This window comes from Chrysemys picta, chromosome 10 (assembly GCF_011386835.1).
Source record: "Chrysemys picta bellii isolate R12L10 chromosome 10, ASM1138683v2, whole genome shotgun sequence".
NCBI classification, from domain to species: Eukaryota; Metazoa; Chordata; order Testudines; family Emydidae; genus Chrysemys; species Chrysemys picta.
Window position 1 is genome coordinate 34,500,704 of NC_088800.1, and position 27,320 is coordinate 34,528,023.

Consider the following 27,320-nt stretch of genomic DNA (forward strand, 5'->3'; position numbering starts at 1 on the left):
TTAAAGCTTCCTTGGCCCCATCAGCAATCAGACCCTCCACCACTGTATTGCATCCAGCTGAAATCTGTTAGCACTGGATACCATATAATAACCTATTTCACCATGAGATCTCTTCCGCTTGATACAGGCTGAATCTCCTGGGCTCCTGTATATCAGTCATTTGACAGGTACGTCCTTATGCATCCAAGGAGACAGTGACAGCTTCCTACCATATAACCAAGTGAAGGTCTTAAAGCCAAGGCATCTACTTCCTTTCTCTCATTGATCTAAAAAAGTGACCCATGTTGTTAATATATAGAACTAATTACACCTACAAAACAAGAGTTGTGTTCCATATTCAGGACCTGTCAATACTACAATTTACCTATGTTGGAAGAAAAAGAGAGCTAGACAAATTTATGAGTGCAGTTGTATGACGGGTTGCTTGTGATAGTAGGGGACAAAGCTCAACAGCCCTTGGACTCTCTTCTGGTTTATGTCTCATGTTTCTAAAGCTCATGCTATAGCATTTCAGATGGCCACTGCAGAAGTGGGCCAGAGATGGGTTGAGTGGGCCAGGGCTCAGGTGGTACAGAGCATGTTCTCAGGTGTGTGGCTGGCTGGTTCTTGCTCACATGATCAGGATCTAACTGATTGCCATATGTTGTTACAAGGAGGAGGGAGAAAAATTGTTTTTCTTAACCTCTGAGGATAGGACAAGAAGCAATGGGCTTAAATTGCAGCAAGGGAGGTTTAGGTTGGATACAGACGCTACCCGACTTACGCAAGCATTCTGTTCCAAAACGCCTTGCGTAACTTGAATTTTGTGTAAGTTGGAAATGTATACCCGACCATTACGCAAAAAAAAAATACGTCAAAACCCCCCTATTTTTAGCTTATGGAACTTTTTCCATAAGTGTGGATTTGCGTAAATCGGGTTTGCGTAACCCGGGGGCGTTTGTATTAGGAAAAACTTCCTAACTGTCAGGGTGGTTAAGCACTGGAATAAATTGCCTAGGGAGGTTGTGGCATCACCATCATTGGAGATTTTTAAGAGCAGGTTAGACAAACACCTGTCAGGAATGGTCTAGATCAATGCATCTCGCGGCCCACCAGGGTAATCTGATTGCGGGCCACGAGATGTTTGCTAACGTTGACCATCCGTAGGCCCAGCTCCCTGTGGCTGCGGTTCGCTGTTCCCGGCCAATGGGAGCGGCGGGCTGCAAGGACGTGCTGGTCACCGCTTCCCACAGCGCCCATTGGCTGGGAATGGCGAAGTGCGGCCACTGGGAGCTGCGGGGGCCATGCCTGCGGACACTCAACATCAGCAAAATGTCTCACGGCCCGCAATCAGATTATCCTGATGGGCCACAGGTTGCTCACCACTGGTCAAGATAATACTTAGTCCTGCTATGAGTGCTGGACTAGATGACTGGACAGGGGACTGGACTAGATGACCTCTCAAGGTCCCTTCTAGTTCTACGATTCTATATTGGGTTGGGAAGGAATTTCCCCTCAGCTGATTGGCAGAGACCTTGGGGATTTTTCACCTTCCTCTGCAGCAGGGCCGGCTCCAGGCACCAGCCTGGCAAGCAGGTGCTTGGGGCGGCCGCTCCGGAGAGGGGTGGCACGTCCAGGTATTCGGCGGCAATTCGGCGGACGGTCCCTCACTCGCGATTGCAGCTTTTTTTTTTTTTTTTGGCTGCTTGGGGCGGCCAAAACCCTGGAGCCGGCCCTGCTCTGCAGCGTGGGCATGCAGTACACTTGCTGGGAATATCTGGGTATCTCTCTAGTAATCGTTTCCCTGCCATTGTACGGTCCTTGGGCATGGGGGTACCTCGGTCCCACCTATTCTCTGCTTGTGGCACATAATAGTGGGCTGTAATATTTTGGTCTAATTTTGGTTGTTGGGTTTAATGTGCAGGTGCTCGGCAGGCTTAGTGGCATGTGATATACATGTCAGACTAGATGATCTGATGGGCCCTTCCTGCCCTAAACCATGATGATGACTCTCTGACGAGCCAGGCTGGGGAACAGCTGGTACGCACCACACCCAGTACCAGCATCCCTGAAACCTTCACTTGACTCACGACTCCCACGGAGGTGAGCTAGGTGTGCCTGAGAGCGTAGCCAGTGGAAGCGCTGGCTGGCAGTGCAGCCTTCCCTCCTGGGGCACATTTCATGCCCGCTGGGAGCCCCTTATTCTGCTTGCCATGGGCTCCTGCACTGTCCTCTGCCAAGTGGGTTGTAGCCCACAAAAGCTTATGCTCTAATAAATTTGTTAGTCTCTAAGGTGCCACAAGTACTCCTGTTCTTTTTGCGGATACAGACTAACACGGTTGCTACTCTGAAACCTGCTGCAGGCTTGTGAACCGTGCTCCTCAAAGGGGCAAACTGTGGCCCGAGCTGCTGCATGCGTACTGCTGCAGGAGCCGCTGCTTCAGGGCCGGGCAACAGGCTGCCACTTCCCCCCCAGCCCACAGTAAGCAGACTTTTAGTGTCCGGTCATTAAATGTGACCGGACGCTGCAGTGGAAAATGGTCACCAGGCAACCCCACCCCAATAGCCAGGTGTTGGCAGCAGTCCCCCACCTTTCAAAGAATCTGGGCGGAGCTTATTGTATGGGCGGAGCTTGGAAGAAACCCCTCCCCAACGGCTGGCCGGACGGGAGGGAAGCGCGGAAGGGTCGGCGGGTGGATCGCGGCGGGGCGGACGGGAGGACAGCGCGAAAGGGCCAGCGGGCGGATCGCGGACGGAAGGGCAGCGCGGAAGACCCGGCGGGTGGATCACAACGGAGTGGACGGGAGGGAGGTGCAGAGGACCGATCGCGGCAGGGCGGCGCGGAAGGCCCGGCGGGCGGATCGCGGCGCGCGGACGGGAGGGCGGCGCGGAAGGCCCGGCGGGCGGATCGCGGCGCTGGCTCTAAGATGGCTGTTGTGAGCGGGGCGCAGTTGCTGTGAGGAGCCGCCCGCCTGTGCCATGGAGTGCCCGCACCTTGGCTCCAGCGTCTGCATCGCGCCCGCCTCGGCCCGGTTCCCGCAGGGCTCGCCCTCCTCCTGGTGCTGCAGCGGTGAGTGTCCCCGGCGCGGCTCGCACGGCAGGCCCCGGGCCCCGCGGCCTAGGCGGCGCCCGCCGACCCAATCCGGCCTCGGGAGGGAGCCCGGGAGCCGCCTCCCCAACGCGGGCCGGGCTGGCTCCGGGGAGGGGGCGCCGGGGACCCCATTGTCCCCGCTGCCGCCTGGGCCGGGGCGAGCTCCGTGGGTGAGGGGCTGGGGCGGGAGCGCGGACCCCTGGAGAGCCGGTGCCCGGCTCAAGCTCCCCTCTCCCAGCGGGGCAGCTCCTCGCGGGGCGTTAAGCTGCTCCCCCGCCATCGCTTGCCCCCGCCACACGCACCCCTCAGGCCTTGCTCGGGGGTCCCGGCTGCACAGGTCCCTCCCTGCAGAGCTTTGTGCGGGCTCTGGGACGGGCAGGGTCTAGCAGGCTGAGCTCATGTGCCGGGCGGGGAGAGTGTCTGGTCCCCCCCCCCCCGGTTCATGGCTGCTTCTCCTGCCAAGGAATTCCAGGTTTTCTGTTCTTAGCCCCCTTTGTTTGCGCGAGGAGCAGCACGCTCGTCTCTATCCCGGGGAAGCCGAGCCCAGGGTATGTGGAGAAAGGGGCCTGTGAATCTCGCAGGATCAGTGTAAAAGTAGCTGCTTAGCCTGAGAAGCATTGTCTTTATTTTTAAAACATTTTTATTTGTCCAGGGTTTTGCACGATGGGGTTTGGATGGGAGTACTGGGGGGCTGGGAAAAAGACATCACTGTGTTATATAGATTGAAGGAGCCAGTAGATTGAGTAGTGGGTAATAGTGGAGTGTGATCCTGTGTATAAATCTACACAATATAAATGAACGTTTACACATTCTAGACGGATGGTGCAGGAGGAATGTGTAGGAGTCAACACCAGGCTCTGCACATTAACTTAATAACACAAATATGTATCCATGACATTTGTATTATTTCTTCAGTACCATCTGTGTCCGGATATTGTTTGTTCAAAGCTTTCCCCTTGAAGGGTTGCACTGCTCAAGCTGCTCTAAATTCAACTAGTTAATGACACCATAATTATTGCTAGTTTTTCAAACAGAAGACCTCTGATGGTAGCTGTCATTTTAGCTTACATTCTTCTCTGTATTCATTGTAAAAAAGAAACCCTAGCACATTTACTATGTGTAGCAATAGGCGGGTTTGTAACAATAAGATGCCCTCCCGCCCCCTTACTGTGTCTATGGGCAGTGATGGGAGGAAGCATCATTTGAGATATTAGTCCATGGAACAATGAAATGTTAATTAAGTTTTCAGTTGTTTCCTTTAATGTGGGAATGTTGTTTATTTTTTGTCCTATTGCATGGATGCTTTAGTGTGGGCCAATTCTGCAGCTTGCTTGAGTTCTTCTATGATTGGCATTTCCTGGAGCCAAGGTGGGGTAGTTCTGCTGCTTTCTTTGGTAAAACCAGTCATTTTACTCTTCAGAGCTTTTGCTTTTACACGAGAGTTTGTTTTTCAGTGGAATGATGCAGAGTAATGGTTAGAGAGGGAGAGTGCATAAAGGAAAACTTGTTCATTTCTGTATATTTCTTTACCTGGAAATCCAGCCCTTATGGTTGGATCTCTCACTTCATGGTGCTGACATATGGCACTAAGGTTTACGTTTCAAAGAACACCAGAAAGATAACATTACCAAAGCTGAAAATATTCTAAGCTGTTAATGCAACTGTTTAACTAAAAAAAGAGCCAGTCTTCTAGAAAACATGAAAACGTTAATGTTGTGGAAAGTCTCATTTCATACAGAAAGATGAAGTTTGATCGATAGACATGCTGTTTTCTGAGGAAAGAAGTTCAGCGATTAGAACGAATTTTCCTTTGTCAGGCAAGTGCATGTCCACCAAGCTAGCACTTATGGGAACTGTGCTGGATGCTGAACTGATTTATTACAGTTGGAAGGAAGTGGGAGGGAGTTAAACTCTTTGAGAAACTGACTAGATTTATAATGGCGCTATATCCAGGAGCGCACTCCCACTAGTTTCATGTTTTTTAATAAAACCTAGAAACAATAACAAAATCCCATATAAATTATTTGGACAGGTAAATCAGAAGTACAGTATTAATTCCTAACAAGTGGATAAAGAAACATTTATAGTTAGTACACTAAATTTAAAACATTCAGTAAAAACATAAGCCAGTTATCCATTACAGGAGAGACAAATTGCTCATAACTCTCCTTAATTGAATTCTTCAGTCCCTTCACAGGATTGCTAGATGAAACGACTCTAGTCCATATTTAGTAGTCTGAGTGACATTTCCCATGTGGGCTGCCTATCTTGATAGGCTATTATTTGTTAGTGTTACATGATCTCTGCAGTGGTGCACAGGATACTCTTTCTTATCTGCCATCATTTCAGTGACAGTTGCACTTTGAATGATGCCCACAGAAGTCAACTTGTGGTGGGTGGTAATGGATCCCAATTTTCCCTAAGAACTCTGATGACTCTTTTATATGAAGATTTGCCCATGGCAGAATTTCTGTGCCATGTACCATTGTTCTCAGCTGTTTTAGGTAGGACTGTGATAGATGTTTTTGTTCCTTCAAAAATGAGAGAATAAAACTTCAATTACTCCTCATTGTCACCTCCGTTTTTGTTCTTTGTTGCCTAAGAAGTGAACCCCATTAGCAGGAATCTTATTCTTTGCTTGTTCTGCTAAATGGTAATATACCATTCAAAAAGAAAATGGCTTCTGTATAATTTCATAAGTTGTCAAGCCTTACTGGGACTGGATAAGGCTGGATAAATGGGGGATTTCTTTTTGTCTCTTGTTGTCCTAAATTGGAGAAAAATATTTAGCCAGGTAATTGTCTTCCCTCCTTTTATCCTGAAATTCCACAGTTGCTCCGACCTCTAACATGGCCCAAAAGTATCTCCAAAGAATGTGTGATCTGTCCCATTCTGAGTTAGCTGACCTTCCTCTGAAAAGGAGAATGAAAATACTGATATATAGGGAATACTTTGGCTGCCATATGACCCAACCACAACAAAACATTCTGGAATACTTTGGAGAGTGGGTTCTTACTATAAGAAGTGACTTAGAGTTTGGACTGTTTCAGGTACCCTGGATTCAAAGGCCCTCTAAATGTTAGATTGATTGATGCACACGGATTGAATATTTTTTTTATCCCCCAAAAGAATCTTGATAGCAATGACACTTCATTGTATAATGCGGAGGCATCTCAAAACATTTTCATGAGAAGTGCAATATTATAACAATGCTATTTGCACTACACAGCTGATCTTTGAAAAATAACATTATCAGAGATAGGGTGGTTGGGGGAAGGCGTGCACCAGACTGAAGAGGTGTATTGGCCTTTGAAGTTAACAGTCCCTTTGCTAACAGCTCCCTTTCAAGCTAGCAGTCAAGATTCCTTTGGTGGTCTCTTGATTGATGATGGCGAACTGTGAGAATAATAAAAGGCAGTATTTGTGAGCACACTCAGCCAAATCTGAAGTCTTCTGCTCCAAATCAAAGAATAAGGGCCCGTGCCCATTTCTAGACAACATCTAGAACTTTAATCAGCACAAATAACATGGCAGTATAGTTCAGAAACTGGAGAGTGCAAATTCCACCCTTTAAAACATAGCAAGCCCCATTCCCCCAGATTATTATTTGAAGCCTGGTAGTGTGTTCTGTGCAAGATGAAATACAAAAGGCAGCACATTCCTTGCTTTGTGGAGTTTGCAATCTAAATAAATTGACAACACACAATGCATTGTGAGAACTTCCCTGTGGGTGTCTATCTTAAAGATTTTTTTTTTAATTGCTTAGAGCAATGGGTCAGTGGGTCTTGTGAAAGAACATGAAAGGAAGAGATGAGATAAATCACTAGGAAAGGCAGAAATTGTGCATAAACATGCCGAAAATCCCTTCTAATCAGTACTGTCACATGAAATATTGTTTGCAGATTTCTGCTATTTCCAATTAGAGCTAAATGTTTCCATGCATTCTATTTTCTGTAATTTCTGATGGTTTAGGATGTTGGCAATAATCCCAGGCAAAACTAGTTAAATTTATGACATGCCACACTCTCAGGACTCTTGTGCAAACCATGTAATTAAAAAAAAAATTCTCAACAGCTCAGCTATGGTATTTTCTTATCCCCTTTTCACATACTCATTCATGCGACCGCAGCCAACCATATCTCACCTATCACGGCACACTTCCAATTAGACCTGTGCAAGCTTGAAGGGTCTTGCCAACTTTTTTGGCATGGAGAAGACGAATTGATGCTTTGTGCAGTGTGAAATTGCAAAATGTTCCTCTAGAAAAACTCATGACAGCTAGGATTGTCTCTGCTTAAATATTCAGTACTTGTAAGAGGAAATTGTTGCACTTCAAGTATGCTTAAAACCTCCAATACTTCAGATCACTATCAGCTGAATACCTGTTTTTTAAAATAACACACATGGTTGTTTTTATGAAATATTGAAGGATTCCTTTTGCTGTAGAACTGTATATCCTGCAGAAGTTCAATATATTTGCTTGGAACTTGTTATCTTTGCATGGTAGCTTGTGATGCAGTAAAAGCTGTAACTAGCATTTGCTCAGAGCCTCATATTGTGCTATCCCCAGATGTCTGTTGGATTTTAAAAAAGTAGAAGAGAGAGTGAGCTTGGGTAAATAATTTTGGCCTACTGAAATATGATTAGAGTGGAAATCCAAATGCTGAAATATGAGACTCTTTTTCTACCCAATTAAAATAACTTTACAAAATGGCATTGCTAATCTGCTGTCTTCCAAACTGTCATTAATTATTTCATTTATATATGAGAGCCCAAATGCTATCAATGCAAGTGGGAGAATTTTCAGGGCTAGGAGTTTATTGGGTCTGACTGACTGCTGGTTATGTTTTTCCTTACATAAACCAGTTACACTGTTCTCTATTCATTTGGATAGGTAGCAGCATCCTGCCACACTGTGTTTTTTGGCATTGCAATCTTGGACTGTAGTAAGCAGTGCCAAGACAAATATGCTCTAAAAGTACATGTCCACAGACTGGAAGCTTCTCAGCTCAGCTCCTCCTTCTTTCTTCTCCATCCTCATCAGTACTAGTCTCTGCCATAGTTCATAAGGAGAGAGCAAAGTTCCTAATTTCCTTTAATTGTTCCTATAATAGGGAAAAAAACACTGAATCATATATAGAGAAAGAACCCATTCCATATTAAGACCCTGATTCTTCAGTCAGGTTGAGATGGCTCCAGGCCTTTAAGCCCCCATAGAGTCTCATTGAATTCAGTGACATTGTGAGGATATGAGTCTGTGTGCATGGGGATTTGTTTGTGGGATTAGGGTTGCAACCAAGTCCCATTTTTCTGTTTTTTCTTCTATAACTTTGCCTTAGAAAATTGGTTTGGCCTAAAAATTACTAGCCTTACTCTGAAATTAAAGGAGAGAACTTCTTTGCAAAAACATTTTTAGACTTGTTTGAGTTAAAGGTCACTTAAATCAAATTTCAAAGCACAGTAGTTCTTTTTTTTTTTTTTTTTTAATCTAGTGTTTCTTTGGTTCCTTCAGCTCAAGAATAGCTTGATAATAACCTTTCAAACTTTGTATATTGATAAATCTCCTTAAAAGCTCATGTACCAGCTGTATCTGAAGAAAATAGGTTCTAATTAAGCAAAGCTCATTAATGTTTTGTGCTCTTTAGTTTTGGACCCAATCTTGCTTCCATTAAACCAAATGGAAATTTTTAGATGTTTAATGGATGGACAGTCCCTACATATCTGTTAGCAGGTTGCCCTCTATTGGCTAGTTCAGCCTAGAAAGAAAGTAAGGAATTTTTAGAGGTATTGGTTAGCAGAGATCTTCCTTCTGCGCTAGTAGTAGAGACTTGTGTTTTTAGAGCTGAAGGATCAGAGTTCCAGTCTCAGCACAGCAGGCATGTTCTTTATGGAGGGGGGATAATTCTTTTATATTTTATGTGGCAACCCCACACTCCCAATATAACGTTGATTTTGATTCCTTTTCCAATTTCAAAAAGAGAACTTAATGTTTGCAAATATTTAGAACTATGTCTTGTTGGATTACATTGAGTAAATACTATTTGAAATTAATATATTTTGAAATGACTTCTCTATGAAGTTTGTTTGTACTACCTCAGTCTGCCCAAAAAAATCATATTGCACCACAAAATATGAAACAGATTTTTAACATGGGCCATTGCATGAGACAGTCTTCAGGGATTAGATGTTAAAGGTGCTGCTTTTATTTGGACACTAGATGTATTTCTGTGTCAGGGAAGTTTTCTGGAAAGAGAACATGGCAGTGAAGAATACTTGTATATATCTGAATTCACCCGGGCAACTTCTGAAAAGTGAAAAAAAAATCCAGGATCTAGTTAAAAATCTTTCAGCTGGATGTTTCCAAACGCCCCCTTGGGGTAGGAAGAAATGTGGACAGGGAGGTTTAGCAGAGGTTTAGCAGAGGCATATAAATCGAGGCAGTATAAACAAGTCATTGTATGAAATTTTAGTTTTTACTGACTTCACTAGTGCTTGTTATATAGCTTTTTGTAAAACTAGACAAATATCTAGATGAGTTGATGTACCCCCTGGAAAAGTTCTGCATACCCCCAAGGGTATGTGTACCCCTGGTTGAGAACCATTGATATATGCAAAGCTTGTGGCTGACGCCATCCTCACCTGAGGTGGCAGATACAGAGCTCACCACTATAGCACAGTGAATCATGCAGACTGGAATCAATTTAATTACAGTTGTCTAATTATAATTAGGCTAATAAAGCTCGCCCACCTTCCCTGCACCCTTCAAGATGGTGGAAAAGCATTAGGTAATTGCAAAGTATTATTAGTCTGTTTTTTAGATTGGGTAGTTAAGGTTTAGCTAGGTTCAGTAACTCAGTTGAAAGGCGTTGTGGTCTAGTGGTTTAGGCAGGAGCTGCGGAACTGTACAGTGTGAGTCCAAGGCTTGGGTCTTACACTTGGTTCAAGCAGTTTTAACCTTCTTTACCAGTATTTGGAATGAAGGTAGGTTAGGCCTTGGGAGCCATGGTTAACTTGGCCGATACAAATCATTTAATTTTAGTAATCTGATGCCATTTCACTTCCCATATATTTATCTTCATTCATCTGTGCAAAAAAATATTTAGAAAAACAAAACAAATGACTTCCCCCTCCCCCCTAAAGCAAATACTGAGTGGTTTCCAAAACCAACTCCCTCAGTTCTGGAAACCAGTTTTGTGTTTTGTTTATGTTCTGAGATTACTAGGGGAAATTATTTTCATTTAGATCAGAGTAGAGGCTTTTGTGTTGTGATGGAATATGCACTACTTTATACTTGATATTGATAATTTGCTTACTATGGGGGCAGCGTAAGCCTTTGTGTCCTTTTGTAATTTCCTTGCTTGTAAGTGGGGATTTTAATTTGTTTTTTGTTTTATAAATGATATGATAGGTGAGTACGCTTATCACTCAGCAGTCTTAAATAGTTTGTAAAACCAATTCTCTTTTCTAAAACTTTTCTCTTTTGAGCCCATCTATTAAATCTGGATTTCTACAAATATGGCTGTGAAATTTCTCTTAAAATTTTTTGTTAACCATTTGGCTCTAGTTAAAATACTGACAGGTAACCTATCTAAATAAGGCAGTTTCACAAAAGGTGGCTAATCTTTCTAGAATATTGCAAATTGATACTGATTTACCTTTCCTGTAAAATATATCAGTACTCTCTGAGGCCCTGCACCTACACTAGATCTGCACAGACAGACCCTTGTGCCTGGACTGAGCCACATTTACACCATTGAAATTTTGTGTAGGTGCAAGTGTTTGCTCGGGCAGGTCAAATTGCAGGAACTGGGACTTGGATGGCTAATGATAACTCTGGATACTTAGGCTTTGTCTACACTAGCACTTTTGTCATTAAAATTTTGGCAGGGGTGTGAAAAAGCACCCCCCTGATGGACATAAGTTGCACCGATAAAAGTGCCGGTGTGGACAGCTGCTGACATAGTTACCGCTGCTTGTTGGGGGTGGGCATAGAGCGGCTGCACAGGAGACCTTTCAGTGGTGTAGCTGCAGTGGTATAGCTGTGCCGCTGTAAGGTTCGTAGTGTAGACATAGCCTTACTTTTCTGCTTTCAGCTGGTAAGTAACATTTTAGTCTGGTGGACTCTTGAAACTCTCTTCCTGTATCTTGTTCACTCAGAATGTTTTGATGGCTTCCTTTGTGTCATACAGGCAGAATAGAGGGGGATGGTCTGAAATAAATAGGCTGTTAGAATCCCCCCCCCCCCCAATACATTGTGACCTCAGACTGCTAGGGGATTCAGAGGATTCCTCTCCTTAAGAGATGGGTCGGATCTTGAGAATTGCAATGCAATCTGTTCTGGTTTTCCTTTGCTTCTCTCTGAAATTGGCTGTCTGATTTGTGTGTCTTGTTTTTATATTGGTGTAAAATCTCTTTTAGGTGTGTGCTACTGTATTCTGTATTGTATAATATTTGTCTCCCTGACAAGGCTTGATTTTTTGGTAAACGTATGTACTCTTTACTTTCAAGAATTGTTACATTTACATTTAAGTAAATGTTTGCACTAGTAATAATTAAACAGCAACAAAACCCCCAGATACTGATTATTCAAAATGTGATAGAAACTGAGATTAAGTAACAGATTTAGAAGTAAAATCATATATCATATAGTTTGCTAGATTAAAGTAATGGTGGGGAAAATGCACTAGTTATTTTCTGGTGGAATGTATAGCACTGTATATTTAAGCTAAGGATAGAAATGTTTTGTGGGGTGCAAAGAGTAACCTAGTACGGAAATTTTCTGATTTAAAATACCTTGACAAGTCTTACTATACTTTTTAGAAATCTAATGAATTGCCTAAAAATATGGCATTTCTGCAAACTGAAAACGAATCTTGTCGCTATTATTAAAGAAGCATCCTTGTGTAATGTTAGTGATGTTTGTGACCTTTTTTTCTCCACAGCCCCTGACAAAAAAGCCAGAATTGACTGACTGCCATAGTTTTAGCAGTGTCTAATTTTTGTTTGGCCTGGTTCTCTATTCTTTGTTTAACCACTTCCTCAGGAACTAGTATCTCTGTTTAGCCCGAGGTAGAAGTTATAGCGTAATTACAGGTTTTTTTTCCCTACCTGAGTGTCTGCTCGTCCAGTATCTGTTTAAAGAATACAAACAAATATGGACCTTGCTGTATCTTTCTATTACCAGGTTTTTCAATTGCTTACGTAATCACAAAATATCAGGGCTGCAGCCAGCACAGTTGAGTGCAATTTAGGAAGTGGATTGTAAACAGGAGAAATTAATCTGTTGTTCTCTGATGAGCATGTTTCAATGCTAGCATGTTTCTAGTACGTTAATTACCTTATTTTATTTATTCTTGGGGAATGAGTGTTCACTTCCCATCATGTTACTTTTGAATTCTTATTCAGCAGTTATTTGGCAGGTCTATGCTCAGTTTGATGTTTTCAAAATCAGTTGACTTAGGCCAGTCAGGAAAGTTCTTGCATTACACTAAGCATTGCTTTTACTTACAGTGACAAGTAGCAAATATCAGGACATACTGCAAATGTACAATTGTGTATTAGTGTCTGCATGAGTATAGTGAAAGCAGGAAAACAAAATGTGGCCCCAGCTCTTTTTCTGACTTCATCATTGCTTTGCTTTGCTTTTGATGCTTAAGGCAGATGGCAGAAAAAATGAGACTGACTTTTTCGCAGGTTTATGGTGAGGGTGGGAGTGTTACTGTAATTCTGAAAACCTCATTCACAATCTGTAATTTTAAGTGAAGTCTCAACCAGCCAGAGACTTGATATAAACAACAATTTATTCTTATGCATCTCTTTGTCACGTGAGAGCATGTGCCATTAAAAGAACAGTTAACTCATTTTTGTACAGAGTGTTAAACTCTGAGAAACTAGATTCCTTGGGAAAATATTCCTTTGACAGTTAAGACATTAATTTGCCTTCTTTCCTTCTCTTCTCCTTTCCCTGGTAAATGGGTGTTAACAAAACATTTTAAACAGTCTAATTAAAAATAACTTCCTATCAGTCAGATTTCCCCTTGGCCCCAGATCCTGCAGGGAGCTTAGGGGAGGCTCGATCGTGCCCATGCAGATCCCCGTTGGGGCACTGGTAAGACGACATCATAGTTTAGGTTCACATGGAAGGTTCTGCAAAGGTGCAGGGATCCATCTGCAGTGATGCTTATTGCAGGACTGACACCGTAAATAGTATCTGTGATATCCTCTTACTAGTTCATTGGTTGTCCAAAGGGTCTTACAGGAACAATATGTAGATGAGACTTGAATTTCTGATAAGCGTAATAAGCAGGGAAATTAAAAGGAAAATACCACACCAAAACCCCAACCTCTTCTGGCTTTCTTGATGCATCAGAAATGAGCAATCCCTGCCCCCCCCCCTTTTTTTTTCCCTTTTCTTTTCTTTCACAGATGATTTAGTTCAGAGGTTCTCAAACTGTGGTTTGTGGACCACCAGTGGTCTGCAAGCTCCATTCAGGTGGTCAGCGGATAGTTCCCTCTATGGTGCATGCCTTGGCGGCCGCACACAAAAAAATGAAGGGCCACCCACCTAATTAGTGGAGTCATGCCTGCACAGCTCCACTAATTAGGTGCCTGGACCCTGGAGAAGATGCACATGTAAACTGAGGTGGTGGCCTTGGGGGGGGGGGTAGGGGATAGGTGGGAGGGGGCAGTAGGGTGAGAAGTGGGAGTGGGGGGAATTTGAGATATGCAGGGCTGTGGCGGCCAGAGAAAGAGGCAACTTTCCCCAGCTCCAGGGCTGCAGCTGTCGGGGAGAGATGGCCCTTGTTCCCAGCCTCAGCTCTGTGGCTGCTGGTGGCAGGGGAGAGACCCCCCCTCCTTCCCAGCCCCAGCTTGGGGGCTGCCGCGGCGGGGGAGAGAGGGCACATCCATCTCATTAGAAAGGTAAGACTACTGATATTAAAATATGACTTGTGTGCTTTTATTTGTAGAACAAAAAACATTTTTTTTTTAATATAGCGCTTTTATCCAAAGCACTTTACAATAGTTAGCTAATGGTACAAACAACATTTGGAAAGATCATTAAGTGATCCGCCAAGACCCTCAGCAATTTTCAAGTGGTCCGTGGAAAAAAGAAAGTTTGAGAACCACTGATTTAGTTTATACCAGGGATGACCAAGTAACCATTTTTAAATTGCAAATTTTCCCAGTACACTTCCTCTTTGAGTTTTACATAAATATTGATGCTGAATTACTTTTGCAGATTAGAAACTCTCCACAAACAACATGCAGTCATACTTACTCTGCTTCAGGCCTGCTTTGTGCAGCTGGGTCTGGGCTGGCAGAAACCTATGAACATCCCCATAGTATTTATAACTCAAATATTGCGACATCAAGCTATTGCATGAGACCTAGAAAATGACTTTTACCCCAACATTTTTAAAGCAGCACATAATGTTTAACTTGCCAACTCCTAGTCAAGTTGTTTAGGGTGGGGTTTGTGGCTAAATTCCTACCCAGCACTTTGAAAATTTCCTCATAACACTTTTCCCCTTTCTCTTCCTCATGCAAAACAGCTTTCATTACAATTGCTCAACCAGAGTTGATAGCATCCAATTTGTTAAATTCAAAACAGATACTCATTTTAAGATGTGTATATAGTCAAAAATAAGTCATTTGGGTGGGTATCTTGGCTTTTTAAATCCTGGAATCCTGGAAGAGATGGGTTTCAGAGGGTAGTGAATGCCACACTGTTTAGCCCATCGAGGGCCGGCTCCAGGTTTTTTGCCGCCCCAAGCCGCCCCCCCCCCCAAAAAAAGGCTGGAGTGCTGCTGCCAAAGCAAAAGAAAGGGCCGGAGTGCTGCCCCAAAGGGCCAGAATGCCGCCCCTTTAAAAGTGCTGCCCCAAGCACATGCTTGAGACGCTGGTGCCTAGAGCCGGCCTTGAGCCCACCATAGCAAAAGCACAATCAGCTCTGACTTCAGTAGCAGAAATGGGATCTTTTCATCAGCATGTGTGAGCAGAAGTGTCTGTTAGTACAAGGTTCAAGAAGCAGGACTTCAGGGTTGCCAGAGCCAACTCCATTAAGGACTTTAATAACCATTAATTCAAATGATCTATCTGTCACTGTACAGACAGGCAAAGTAAAGAAGGTAAGAGGCTAGCAGACCTGGACTCTAATCAGAGCTCTGCCAGCTACTTGTAGTGTGACCTTGGCCAAGTCACTTGACCTCTGTTTCTGAGAAATGTGGCTAGTACTTTATACCATGCTCTGAGCTCCTCAGATGGAAGGCCCTGCGTAAGTGCAGAGTTCTATTTGATGGAAAATTTCCATCAAAGTGAAACTGATTAAAGACTTCATGTATAAATTTTACATTTTTAGTGAAGAGTTTTGTTTTCCCACCACTATTCATCATTTTCCAGCCTTTGTTTTGCAGCTCTCTCTTCTCCCTCTTTATCTCCGCAAGTCTTTGTAGAACTGATAGTAGAGGAGAATCTTGGCCTGGTTTCATAGGCTTGATTAGTCTATCCTGTGACATCATGCATCACGCAATACAGCTGCTATTTCACGTTTTTCCCTGTGAGCCGCTATTCCTTTTCCCCTCAAGGGCTGCTGCTGGAGTCTGCCCAACTCGTCTTATGTGCCAGACAAACAAGCTTCTGAGAAAGATGAAGTAGGGACATTTTTCTTAACAAATCAGAGCAGTGGGTCGCTATTAGACAGAATGGGGTAAAAAATAGGGGAAGTGAAAGCAATTCTAATTGTGCTTCCAAATTTTTTAACATTATTCTCTACATGCAACTTTCCCTGGAAGCTCAGTACTGTAGTCCTGTTGTCCTCCCCCCTCCCCTCCCCCGGTCTTGTCTACACCAGGTATATCGGTATAATTATACTGTTAAAGTTACACTGATCTTTCTCCCCATATGGATGCTCTTTTACCAGGGGCGCTGGCTTCTTTTTTTTTTTTTTTTTTGGATTTAGCTTGTACTGACATAAGCAAGACTGAAAACAAGCCACTGTTTTTCCAAATAAAAAGTATTTTTACACGAACTGTACAAAATGTGTCCATATGGGGAGTCACATTAGTGTAACTACTGCTGTATAATTATACCTGTGTAGTAGTGCTGGTAAATTTACCTGTGTAGATTTAATAAGCTATTTTATAAAGAATGAAAGAGCAGTTATTGGAAACTGCTCAACGATCTTAATCTTGGTCCCTATTCAACCAGCTTCTAGACTTCATTAATTACTGGCTGAACTTCATACTCATCCCAGAGTGTTGCTCTTGTTATGCCAATGTTTTATGACTTTTTCTTTATCTTTATTCCATTGTTAAGGAGCTGTTTCCTCACATCCAGGTTGTGAAATAAAGTCTGTGGTAGACATGGCTTAGGTTATTTGCAAGGCAGCCGATTAGAGTTCATTACATACCCTTAACACCATATGCCAAATGCTTCCATGGGTACTGCATCACACAGGGGTTCTTAACGTGGCACTTTATAAGGGCTGTTTCCTGTTTGTCTCCTGCTCTTCCTGATCCGTGTGTGTGTGTGTCTGAGTTAATGCAGTGGATTCTTTAAACAAAACTATTCTTAGTGTATGTGCAAGGTGCCCAGGATTCATCACCGGATTTGGTCCACTGGTTGAATTATTAGCTTGCCTAGGCTGGGCTGGATATTGATGGAGAGCTCAACATGAACCCTGATCCATGCCCCCCACAAAACTATTAATTTGGGGCTTTGTTTGTATGCAGCACACACACTGAAATTTTCTATAGTCAAAGCCCACAACTCTATGCTATAAGGAAGTAGGGTCTTTTGTCTCTGCTGTTCTTGTTTCATTGGAATACTCTGGAGAGCTGTGTGAAATAACATATCTTACAAGATCCATAAGTGCTCACACAAGAAAGAACACGAGGGTGAGGCAGGGAGGGACCCTTGATGAGCATGCACCCATCAGCCTGCATAGAACAGAATGACTAAGGTTTGATAAGTGTTACTCATCAGGATGGGACACAGAAACTGGAAGAAACCTACACTATTTGAACTCTTCTTCTGAATGGTCTTAACTACAGAGGATTTCAGTGTGAAACTCACTGGAATGAGTCTGTACATTTGGTGTTAGATTGTTTGCTTCTTGGGGAAGGGTCCATTGCTCCTTTTTTGTTTGTAAAGTCCTTTGATTGCTTTGGGTGCTATATAAATAATTAACTAGAATTCAAGTTTCACTTGCAGTGATTACACTGTAGAAGACAGAATTTTCCCTCCGTTATGTGATCGAATGTATAGTTTCAACACTTCCAAGCAAGCTGATGGTAATGTACAATGGCAAATGACTCACTATTTGAGGCAGCATTGTAGCAGCACAGATTTATTTTCCCCTCTTTCAGATATTAACATCTTTTTCTAAACACTTAAGGCCATTCTAAAAATACAGCAAAACGGCTCAGTTGGTAACTGCTGTAGTGGGCACTTAAGTTCAAGAGCAGCCAAGGTTCCTGAGCTTGTCTAATGACTGAGGGAGGTGACTACTACTATTAAGCTTTTTGCTTAATTAAAATGTCTTAAGCTGTTTGTAGGACGTAGCTCTCTTCTAGATGCATTTTTGCAAAATGCTTTTGTTCCCTATATTTTTAAAGTAGCATTCAAAAAAGCCAATGGCAACAGTGAATACAGGCATGAGCAAAATAGCCCAAATAATTGTTTCTCTTTTCCCCCCTTCTTTTGAATATATGGTACTTTCTATGACTTTAAGAATCCCAGTGAGTCAAGTCTACTTTGACATCCAGCTAGATCTGTAGCTCTTTGCTTGGAAGTTGGAGGATAGCCTAACTCTTCCAACAAATGTGTTGCAGGAATTGCCAAGCAGTAGAGAATCTGTTTCCTCACCCTCAGTGCTATGTTTTGTCAACTGCACAAAGCAGCCCCCCTCTGGTACAACTATCCTCTACCATCCTAAATGGGTCCTTCTATTTGAGGGGCAATTGTTCACTTGACAAACACTTTTTCATTCCCATTTATTTTTTAATTTGAAATACAAACCAACACAGTCCTGCCTCATTCTGTCCTATCTGTTGTGTACCAGTATCATCTATGGGATCAGTACAACTTTAGAAATGGGATGTGAAATCGTCCACTGTAGAGCCACAAAAATTATGTAAACAGTTGTTTTTTAAAACAAAACCAAAAAAAGTGAAAATGTAGGTTGCATCTACACTGGGAGGTGGGTAGGAGGTTAGGTTGATGTAACCACAGCACTCAGAGTGAGAAATGTTCATAGCCTGAAGAGACATAGCTAGGTCCATCTAAGTTTTAAGTGTAGACCAGGCCTTAGTAACAATAGTATATTTAAAAATGAATCTTGCGGGCTTTCCTCCACCATACCACTCAAACGACTTTTACCTTCCTCTGCAGCATGGGGCACGGGTCAATCGCAGGTTTAAACTAGTGTAAATGGTGGAGTCTCTGTAATTTGAAGTCTTTAAACCATGGTTTGAGGACTTCAGTATCTCAGCCAAATGTTAGGGGTCTATTACACGAGCAGGTGGGTGAGGTTCTGTGGCCTGCAATGTGCAGGAGGTCAGCTAGATGATCCGGATGGCCCCTTCTGATCTTAAGTCTGAGTCAGTGGTCCCCAAACTTTTTCAATTCCGCCCACCTCTTACCCAGTTCACACACCCCCAGGAGCCGGGGTGGGGTATAGGGTGAGTGGGGCGGGACGGGGAGAGGGAGCCACGCTTTTAGTGTCTGGGCGGCTGGAACTGGGGCTGGGACCGGGACCGGAGCAGAACTGGGGCCAAGAGTGGAGATGTGTGGCTTTCCCTCTCTGCCCCCCGAGGGGGCTGGTCCAGGCCTGCCATGGCCCCCTGGATGTTCCACTGTGCTCCCCTAAGGTGGCGCGCCCCACAGTTTGGGGACCACTGGTCTGAGTCTATGAGAGAACAATTTGAAATAGTCACTATCAAATACTGTAGATTCTTTACAATAAGTTTTACAATATATGAATAGGTGTGTTTTTTTCCATAGTGAATATATTGGAGATTTTACATTTAAATATTCCTGTGAGGGGTTGTGAATTTACCACACAACAGCATTTTGCTTATGAATCAGAAAATGAAACATTCTCTTAAGAAGTGAAACTGCCCTGTCTACTTTTATTTTCCTACCTGACTGAAGTTAAAAAAGGAAACGCACTATTAATGGTGAAAAGTCAGTTATTTAAATTCTTGGAGTTCTAAATCTAGGATGGAGTTAGGAGTTTTATTGTAAACTATGTCTGTTTTGGCCCAGTGCCCCCTTTAAAGGTTGGTAAAATTTTAGGGCTAAAACTTTTCTCCCCTACAAGGAAAACTGCATTTCAATATTCGACATATTTGCAGATATAATGAAGAGTAAATTTACTAACTGTTCTGAGTCTGAGATTTATCACTAATATAGTACAAGAGCTGAATGTGCAGAAGCAAAAATGTGATCCTTAACAATATGAACAGTAGGTAAATGCCTGTGCCTGAAATTAAAAATGAAGGAAGACTAACATGCCTTGGTATCAGCCACCTCTCCTGCAGTCCCTACTCTAGATTAACATGACTATTTTGATATTTTATATAACCATACAGTCAAAATGGAGCCAGAGGAGAGCTAGTTCCATCTCACAAGATGGATTCTATAACTGTAATATCACAGCCAATTCACTTGACTTTCTTTTTGTTTAATAGTGTGCCGATCCAATAAAAGTCCCTGGGTTTGTCTGACTTGTTCAAGTGTCCATTGTGGAAGGTAGGTACAGCACATATTGATTTGGAAATTACTTAACCCCCCTTTTTAATACTCTTTTCATCACCTTCCCTCTGCTTCTTGTTCCGTTTAAAACAATCTCCCTCCAAAGGATGTCTGAATGTCCCTGTTCCATTGTTCCTCCACACCGGAATATAGTGTCAAAGGAGCTATTGCAGTTCAGCGATTTATACACGTATGCTGAACACTCCTCTCTACTTCCCATACGTGCGTGATGAGGTATTTTTCTTTTTATTTAAAAGCAAAAATAGCTTATTAATGTTGCAGTAGCAATTAATATGGTGTGTCAGTGGAACTGTTTCAAGCAGAAGACACAGTGGCAGTGGAACTGCATTTTTTTCTTGTAAAGACCTTCATAATATTTGAAATACTTTTATATTTACAAAAGGAATTTACTGCATTGACTGATTAGTAGATTGATTCAAAATAAAGCTGCTTCTGCTGTAGCAGATTAAAAACAAATAGGTATTTCTTGGTATTCTCTAAATCAAAATCTTGCCCAGCTGGTTTTGTGAGATAGCAAGTATCCAGTTTAAACTGAAAAGATCTTAAATGTGTTTTCAGGGTACCTTAGAATAAAAGAGTTTCCCATGGCTATATTGACAGCAGCTGGTGCAGGTGTGTCTTTATCTGATTTTGGTGTACATTGAAATACATAGAAGTATGTACATACACAATGTAGTGGTTGAGATGATAATTCACACTTCAAAAGACCTAGTAGAAATTGGCTGGTAAATGTGTTTTGAGATATACATGTCTGAGGTTAGTCTAGCTGGTTGTCACATTCAGACAAAGACTATGGGAAATAAAAACACTTAAACTGAGGTCTACCACATGCACTGCCAGGTTTTTATCCTGGAAAACCACCATTAAGCTTAGTGAGTTTCTCTCTTAGATCCCAGTACATTCTATTTTCACTTTACTTTAACTGCCTGTTCCTGTAGAGCAATGTTTCCCAAACTTGGGATGCCGCTTGTGTAGGGAAAGCCCCTGGCGGGCCGGGCCGGTTTGTTTACCTGCTGTGTCCGCAGGTCCGGCCGATCGCAGCTCTCACTGGCTGCGGTTCGCTGCTCCAGGCCAATGGGAGTTGCTGGAAGTGGTGGTCAGTACGTCCCTCGGCCCGCGCTGCTTCCAGCAGCTCCCATTGGCCTGGAGCAGCGAACCTGGACACAGCAGGTAAACAAAGTGGCCCGGTCCGCCAGGGGCTTTCCCTACACAAGCGGCGTCCCAAGTTTGGGAAACACTGCTGTAGAGGTAAAAAAATGGTAACTACTTGAATAATTTCTTTCATATCAAAAGCTTCAGCACAAAAAACCTCTTTGATTTTCCTGTATTTCAAAAGCTAATAGCTTGGAGGGAGGGAGATGGGAAACAGCACCATATTATGTGAATGATCAAAGGCTGAAATCCATAACTTGGAAAATTTTACTCATTCTGTGTGGTTTTTTCTGTTGTTACCAAACCTTTGTTATATGTAGTTAATAGGATTTGAATTAAATTTTTACTCAGTTATGTTAGATCTTAAAACTGCTGTCAACCCAGGAATTAAACATCTTTGAATGAGAAAGCACCATCATTGTGGTCTGGAAATCTCTAGGATGTAGGGAACCAGCAGGATCTTTTGTTCAGGTAACATTTAAAATACAAAAAGAGAAAATAGAGCCACCCATATCTTCACTTGAAGTGCCACATTGTTCTCTCACCTAGATTTGGGGAGGAGAGAAGAATTACAATGCAACAAAAGTATCTCTTGCATTTCCAAATTAAAAACTTTTTTTCCCTATTGTCGGACAGCCTTAGATTTATGGGAGCACCTCAAATTTTGGGAGTGAAAATGATCACCTTTTCACCTGGTATGCTTTCTATATATGAAGGGTTCTACAGACTTTTAAATTGCTCTTCATTATATGACCTCAGGCCCAGTGCCTCCCAAATTCATGGACTTCACAATAAAATACAAGAGCTTCAGTTTTAAATCACTGTCTGCAGAGCACTGAAGCTTGTATGTAGAAGTTAGTGTTCAGTTAAAGCAATTGCAGACATGGTGAGCACTGGAAGGAAAGAGAGCCAGGCTGTAGGAAAAGTGTACTGGGGAGGAGAGGGATAAACTAAATGCTGATGTCTTAATGTGGACAAGGAGAGCTAACATTCTTTTCCTGATACAAATATGTGGCAGGTCATAAGAGACTCATCTGCAGGGGTTGGCTTAGAGACCAGTGGGGTGTGTGTGTGTGTGCGCGCATGCTTGAGAGTTGGGGGGAGAGGAGGAGAGATTTTAAAAGGAGCTTAGCCAGCATTTATAATTGCAAAGTCTTTCATATTTTTTTTCATAGAGGTGGCTTGCATATTTAACACACTAACGCTGCATTTGGGAGTACCTTTTTTTTTTTTTTTAAGACCACTATATCTTTTCCCTTAAGCTTTGGTTAAATAACTGTTTAAAATATGAAGAGGTTTTTTTGTGGTCTCTTCTTTCTTTAAGATATGTGAATGGCCATGCAAAGAAACATTATGAAGATGCACAGATTCCTTTAACCAATCATAAGAAAACAGAAAAGCAAGAGAAAGTTCAGCATACTGTGTGCATGGATTGCAGTAGTTACAGTACATATTGGTAAGTAAATATTTGCAGCATGTCAGTTCATGACATTGTTATATATTCTGATGTGCAGGTATTAGTAACCCATTTGGAACTTAGAGAAACATTATATATTTTTTAAAGTCATAGTATACATATCCTCAGCCTTGGCTGTTTTGAAATAGAAACAGTATGTGAAAGCTCTCTCTGCTTTGAGATGTATTTTAGATCTGTAATTAAAGCTAGATTCCTATGTTACAAGTGACATACAGGAGGTTTTTCAATGTGTATAATGTGGATTTGTTTAGTTGTGGCAATTTTTGTATAGAGCGTATCTTTGGAATGCAAATAAGAGTACCAGTCCATTCCAGTTCCTCATTTCATAGAGCTAGCCAGTCTTGCACAGAATAAACATTTACAAATGGTTCAAGTGTGATTATGGTCAGAGGAGTGAGTGATTAAGTAAAAATGGCAAATTCTTGCCCAACGGATCTGCTTCCTGTGTGTGTGCCTTTGTGTCATCTTCTCTGCTGACTTTCTGGTGGAAAGACTAGTTTTTCCTGATGGAAGTTTTGCAGAGCAATACAGCTATGAGAGAGGGAGCTAGAATCTACTTGGGTGCGAAATCAAACTGTCAACCAAATTCAAATAGCAGAATCTTTATAAATGGGGATATAAGAGGCAGAACGCAGTCCTGGCTGAGTTTGCTCTGCTAGCAATAGCCCTGTAAACTGAGCAAACAGACAGCAAAGGCAGGGAGTGGTGTTGTGGAAGTGATGCTCACCATCTTTCTCCCTCCTCCACCCCATGCAGAATTGTTGACTGCATCTGTTGTTTTTTTCCTCTCGGATTCAGCATTGTTGCTACATATGTGATTGCTCAAGGGGAAAGGCAGAATGGGATTTAAATAGCTGTGTAGTTCTGAATGTGATGTTCTCATAACTTTAAAGGACAGATCTCCTCCTCTGAATAAGATGAAATTTTGGGCAGGTGACTTAATATCCATGCTCTGATGCCTCAGGTGTCCTGCTGTAAGAAGGAATGGTTCCATATTAAATGTCCTCAGTGAACCTTGTATTAAGTGGTCTCAGCCAAGAGAAATTGTTTAGTGCAGGGGTCAGCAACCTTTCAGAAGTGGTGTGCCGAGTCTTCATTTAGTCACTCTAATTTAAGGTTTCGCATGCCAGTAATACATTTTAACGTTTTTAGAAGGTGTCTTTCTATAAGTCTATAATATATAACTAAACTATTGTTGTATGAAAAGTAAATAAGGTTTTTAAAATGTTTAAGAAGCTTCATTTAAAACTAAATTAAAATGCAGAGCCCCTCCCGGACTGGTGGCCAGGACCCGGGCAGTGTGAGTGCAACTGAAAATCGGCTCATGTGCCACCTTCGGCACGCTTGCCATAGGTTGCCTACACCTGGTTTAGTGCAAGTCAGAAAATTAAGAGTTAAGGCTTATGTAGTACATGCAGCAATACCAAATGCTTTATATGAATTGATAGGCAGAGGAGAACACAGTTTTAACAGTCTTAGGTGGAGTTTACTTCCATTTATATTTTATTTCTCTGCCAAATGAAGAGCATATGGCCCAGTGTGATAATGTATTGAAAAACGCTATTGTATATGCACAAAGCAGCAGAGTTGGGGTTGCTGTGTGAAGATTAAGTCTACATTTCCTGATTTACACTGTTAACATGTCAGTCTTAATGTTGCAATGAAGTTCTTGGCATTACATATTCTGTACTCTGCTCATCATCAAAGTAAGCATGTGGATAGGAATTTGATCTGGATAATATTTGGAATGTTTGCTATATCTTTTAATTGCGCAACAGGTTTGAAAACAGATATTTCAGGTGCTGTTTTGCAGGAGTTTTATTGTCTATATAATCTGTCAAAATATGCTGAGACTTTATGAACTGCATATCTGATCTCACTGTGAAGTTTCAATGAAATCTCAGAGTGAAGCTGTCTGAATATTTCATTTTCCTAAACAAAAGGCCTTAAGCTCAGAGCTGATAAAGGAAATTGTGAGATTATATAATGTGATCTCCAAACACAGAACTATGAAAGTGGTGCAGCCCTCCTTGTGAGAAAGGTACCTGAGGTAGTGTTTTACGGAGTCCGTTTCTAAAATGAAATACATTTACAAGCTACTTATGAGCTCACGCTTACTGAGGCTCAGTGAAGTGTGATAGGATACTTGCATCAGTAGTAAAAGAGAAACAAAGCAGCATGCAAAGCTTCTTCCGCAGTAAACTGAGTAAAAGATTTGAGTCATATTATGGATGAATTGGAATTAAACTAAATGTTTTGCCCCGGGGAATTACTATTGCACTATAATTCACTAGGAAATGAAGGTGGCGTTTTGTGCAAACTTATGCAAAGCTGGACGTGTTACAGAAGCAGAATTCTTCTGCTTTCACCAAAAGGCCTCGTTGCTTTCACTCTAGCATTCGGAAAAGGATAGCAGCGTCTGGTCTAATGCAGGTGTCTTCTAGGGACATTATCAAAACTGATTCCATAGGCCATTCAGCGTGGTCAGCATTTTATTTTGTAAATCTTCTGGAACATGTGGGCGAGAACCAGCATCCAGTACAGAAATTCACAGTGCATCAGTTCTAGTTCTATACAGTCTTTACTTCAAAATACTTGTGATCAATTCCAATTTATATTTTGTTGTTGTGGTGCTCATGGAAGAGAGAAAAATTGGACTAGACTCAGGCTGACACTATTCAGATTTCTCTATGCTCCTGTAATTATTTACTTCAGTCTGTAGAACAATGACTGTTGCTCAACTAAAGCTTACCAGTTCATGTAAACTGTTAGGTGGAATCCAGTTGTGATTAACTACTGCAATATAACGCTTTTTAAAATGTTACTCAGTGGCTTTATAAACGTAGGTTTCAGAGTAGCAGCCGTGTTAGTCTGTATCCGCAAAAAGAACAGGAGTACTTGTGGCACCTTAGAGACTAACAAATTTATTAGAGCATAAGCTTTCGTGGACTACAGCCCACTTCTTCGGATGCATATAGAATGGAACATATATTGAGGAGATATATATACACACATACAGAGAGCATGAACAGGTGGGAGTTGTCTTACCAACTCTGAGAGGCCAGTTAAGTGAGAGAGAGAAAAAGTTCAAAATTTTTTTTTTTTTTTTCTCTTAATTGGCCTCTCAGAGTTGGTAAGACAACTCCCACCTGTTCATGTTCTCTGTATGTGTGTATATATATCTCCTCAATATATGTTCCATTCTATATGCATCCGAAGAAGTGGGCTGTAGCCCACGAAAGCTTATGCGCTAATAAATTTGTTAGTCTCTAAGGTGCCACAAGTACTCCTGTTCTTTTTATAAACGTAGACAGTATAATGGAAATCACATTTAGGTGACACTGTGCCTTTCAAGTAAGCAACCGTTTAGGATTAATGTTGGTGTGTCATGCAAACAGTGTGGCTAGCCACTAGTATTCAGAAGTCAGAATAACAAAATAAAATCTTGATATTTTACTTCTGACTCTTAAATCCGTGGGCACAAAGGGTTTGTTTCCCCCTTGCAGTTTGTGCATTGAGCTTTAAAGCTGAAAGGCTGTGTGTGGGGAAGGCTGCCTGGCTTTTTGAAAGCGGACTTTGCTATTTCGTTTCCCTGGGTGTAGTAGCAAAGAGGGCTTTCATTTCACTACTATGTCACAAGCCCCCATTTAGCCTGCAGGAAGGCTCTCCGCTGACCAGAGGGCACATCATCTCGTCAGCTTTTAGGAAGTGCCATAGACGTACACACAATAGGGACAAGGATATTGTAATCATACAAAAATTAAGATTTGGATCAGCAGTTCCGGAACTCCTAAAGCTCCTGAACATTTCTGTCCCTCAGACTGGCGTGCGTACCTAGGGTTTCACTCTACACCAGGGGTTGGCAACTTCTGGCATGCGGCTTGCCAGGGTAAGCACCCGGGCCAGTTTGTTTACCTACCGCATCTGCAGGTTCGGCCTATTGCAGCTCCCACTGGCCACGGTTCGTCGCTCCAGGCCAATGGGGTCTGCGGGAAGGGGCGCGGGGCGAGGGATGTGCTGGCTGCCACTTCCCGACGCCGCCATTGGCCTGGAGCGGCAAACCACGGCCAGTGGGAGCCGCGATCGGCCGAACCCGCGACGCAGAAGGTAAATAAACTGGCCTGGCCCGCCAGGGTGCTTACTCTGGCGAGCCGCGTGCCAGAGGTTGACGACCCCTGCTCTGCACACCTATTGTAATAATCTTTGTATAAAATATGCCTTGTGACATATCAGAAAACGAACTCCTCACTGGTGAATATTATCATGAAATGTATGTAGTAAAGTTATAAACATAAGCTGAAATTAGGTCTGAAATGTGTTTACCAGACAAGTCTGGGTAAACCAGTTTCTCAAAGACAAAGGACTAGCTGATGCCTCTAGCCAGGTGTCAGGAACGTTGATGGGCAATCGCCTAACAAGTGGCCATTCTTTGGCAAGGGAGGGGGGCAGGAACAAACAGATCTGTATCTTAGCAAACAGCTTGAAACCTCTTTCCCCCTGAGACTCTTTATTCATGTTGTGAGGACAGAGACAAACTTTATCTAGGGGTAACCCTCCGGAAAAGGGAGACTATAAAAGTGAGGGGCAAAAACACCCCAGGGTGGTCCTCCCTATCCATCTTTCTCTCTTTCACCTAAAGACAAAAGAAAACAGCCTTTGGACTTAGGAGCAGACTTTGTTCAGCAGTGTTACTGGAAACATGGGGTAAGGGATTTCACCTTGAACCAAGTCTAGTTTAAGTTTTAGTATTAAGGAAACATATTTTTCTTGTAACCATTTCTGACTTCAATGGCTTATACTTGTACTCACTTAAAACCTTTGCAGTTAAATAAACTTGTTTTTGTC

At 42.4% G+C, this 27,320-nt stretch overlaps 1 protein-coding gene and 1 long non-coding RNA gene across 6 annotated transcripts in view; one reads left to right on the forward strand and one right to left on the reverse strand.

Moving 5' to 3' along the window:
• Window positions 1-2,692: 2,692 nt before the first annotated feature.
• Window positions 2,693-27,320, forward strand: part of USP3 (ubiquitin specific peptidase 3) — a 65,248-nt gene continuing 40,620 nt past the window's right edge. The window contains exons 1-3 of one of the 4 annotated variants that reach the window (XM_005285069.5): window positions 2,693-3,049; window positions 19,762-19,822; window positions 22,323-22,454. In XM_005285069.5, the coding sequence (XP_005285126.1) occupies window positions 2,959-3,049; window positions 19,762-19,822; window positions 22,323-22,454 (284 nt within the window). In that variant the 5' untranslated portion in view covers window positions 2,693-2,958. Of the gene's footprint in view, window positions 3,050-3,531; window positions 3,619-19,761; window positions 19,823-21,350; window positions 21,470-22,322; window positions 22,455-27,320 lie in introns of those variants that run through there. The other 3 variants (XM_042853805.2, XM_042853806.2, XM_065558377.1) reach the window with 3 other exon arrangements.
• The window catches only part of LOC122174027 (uncharacterized), a 30,548-nt gene continuing 6,857 nt past the window's right edge, over window positions 3,630-27,320 (reverse strand). The window contains exons 3-4 of one of the 2 annotated variants that reach the window (XR_010590759.1): window positions 7,215-8,175; window positions 3,630-5,982 (exon numbers count right to left, since the gene is read on the reverse strand). This is a non-coding gene — a long non-coding RNA (uncharacterized LOC122174027). The remainder of the gene's footprint in view (window positions 5,983-7,214; window positions 8,176-27,320) is intronic. The other variant, XR_010590760.1, reaches the window with a different exon arrangement.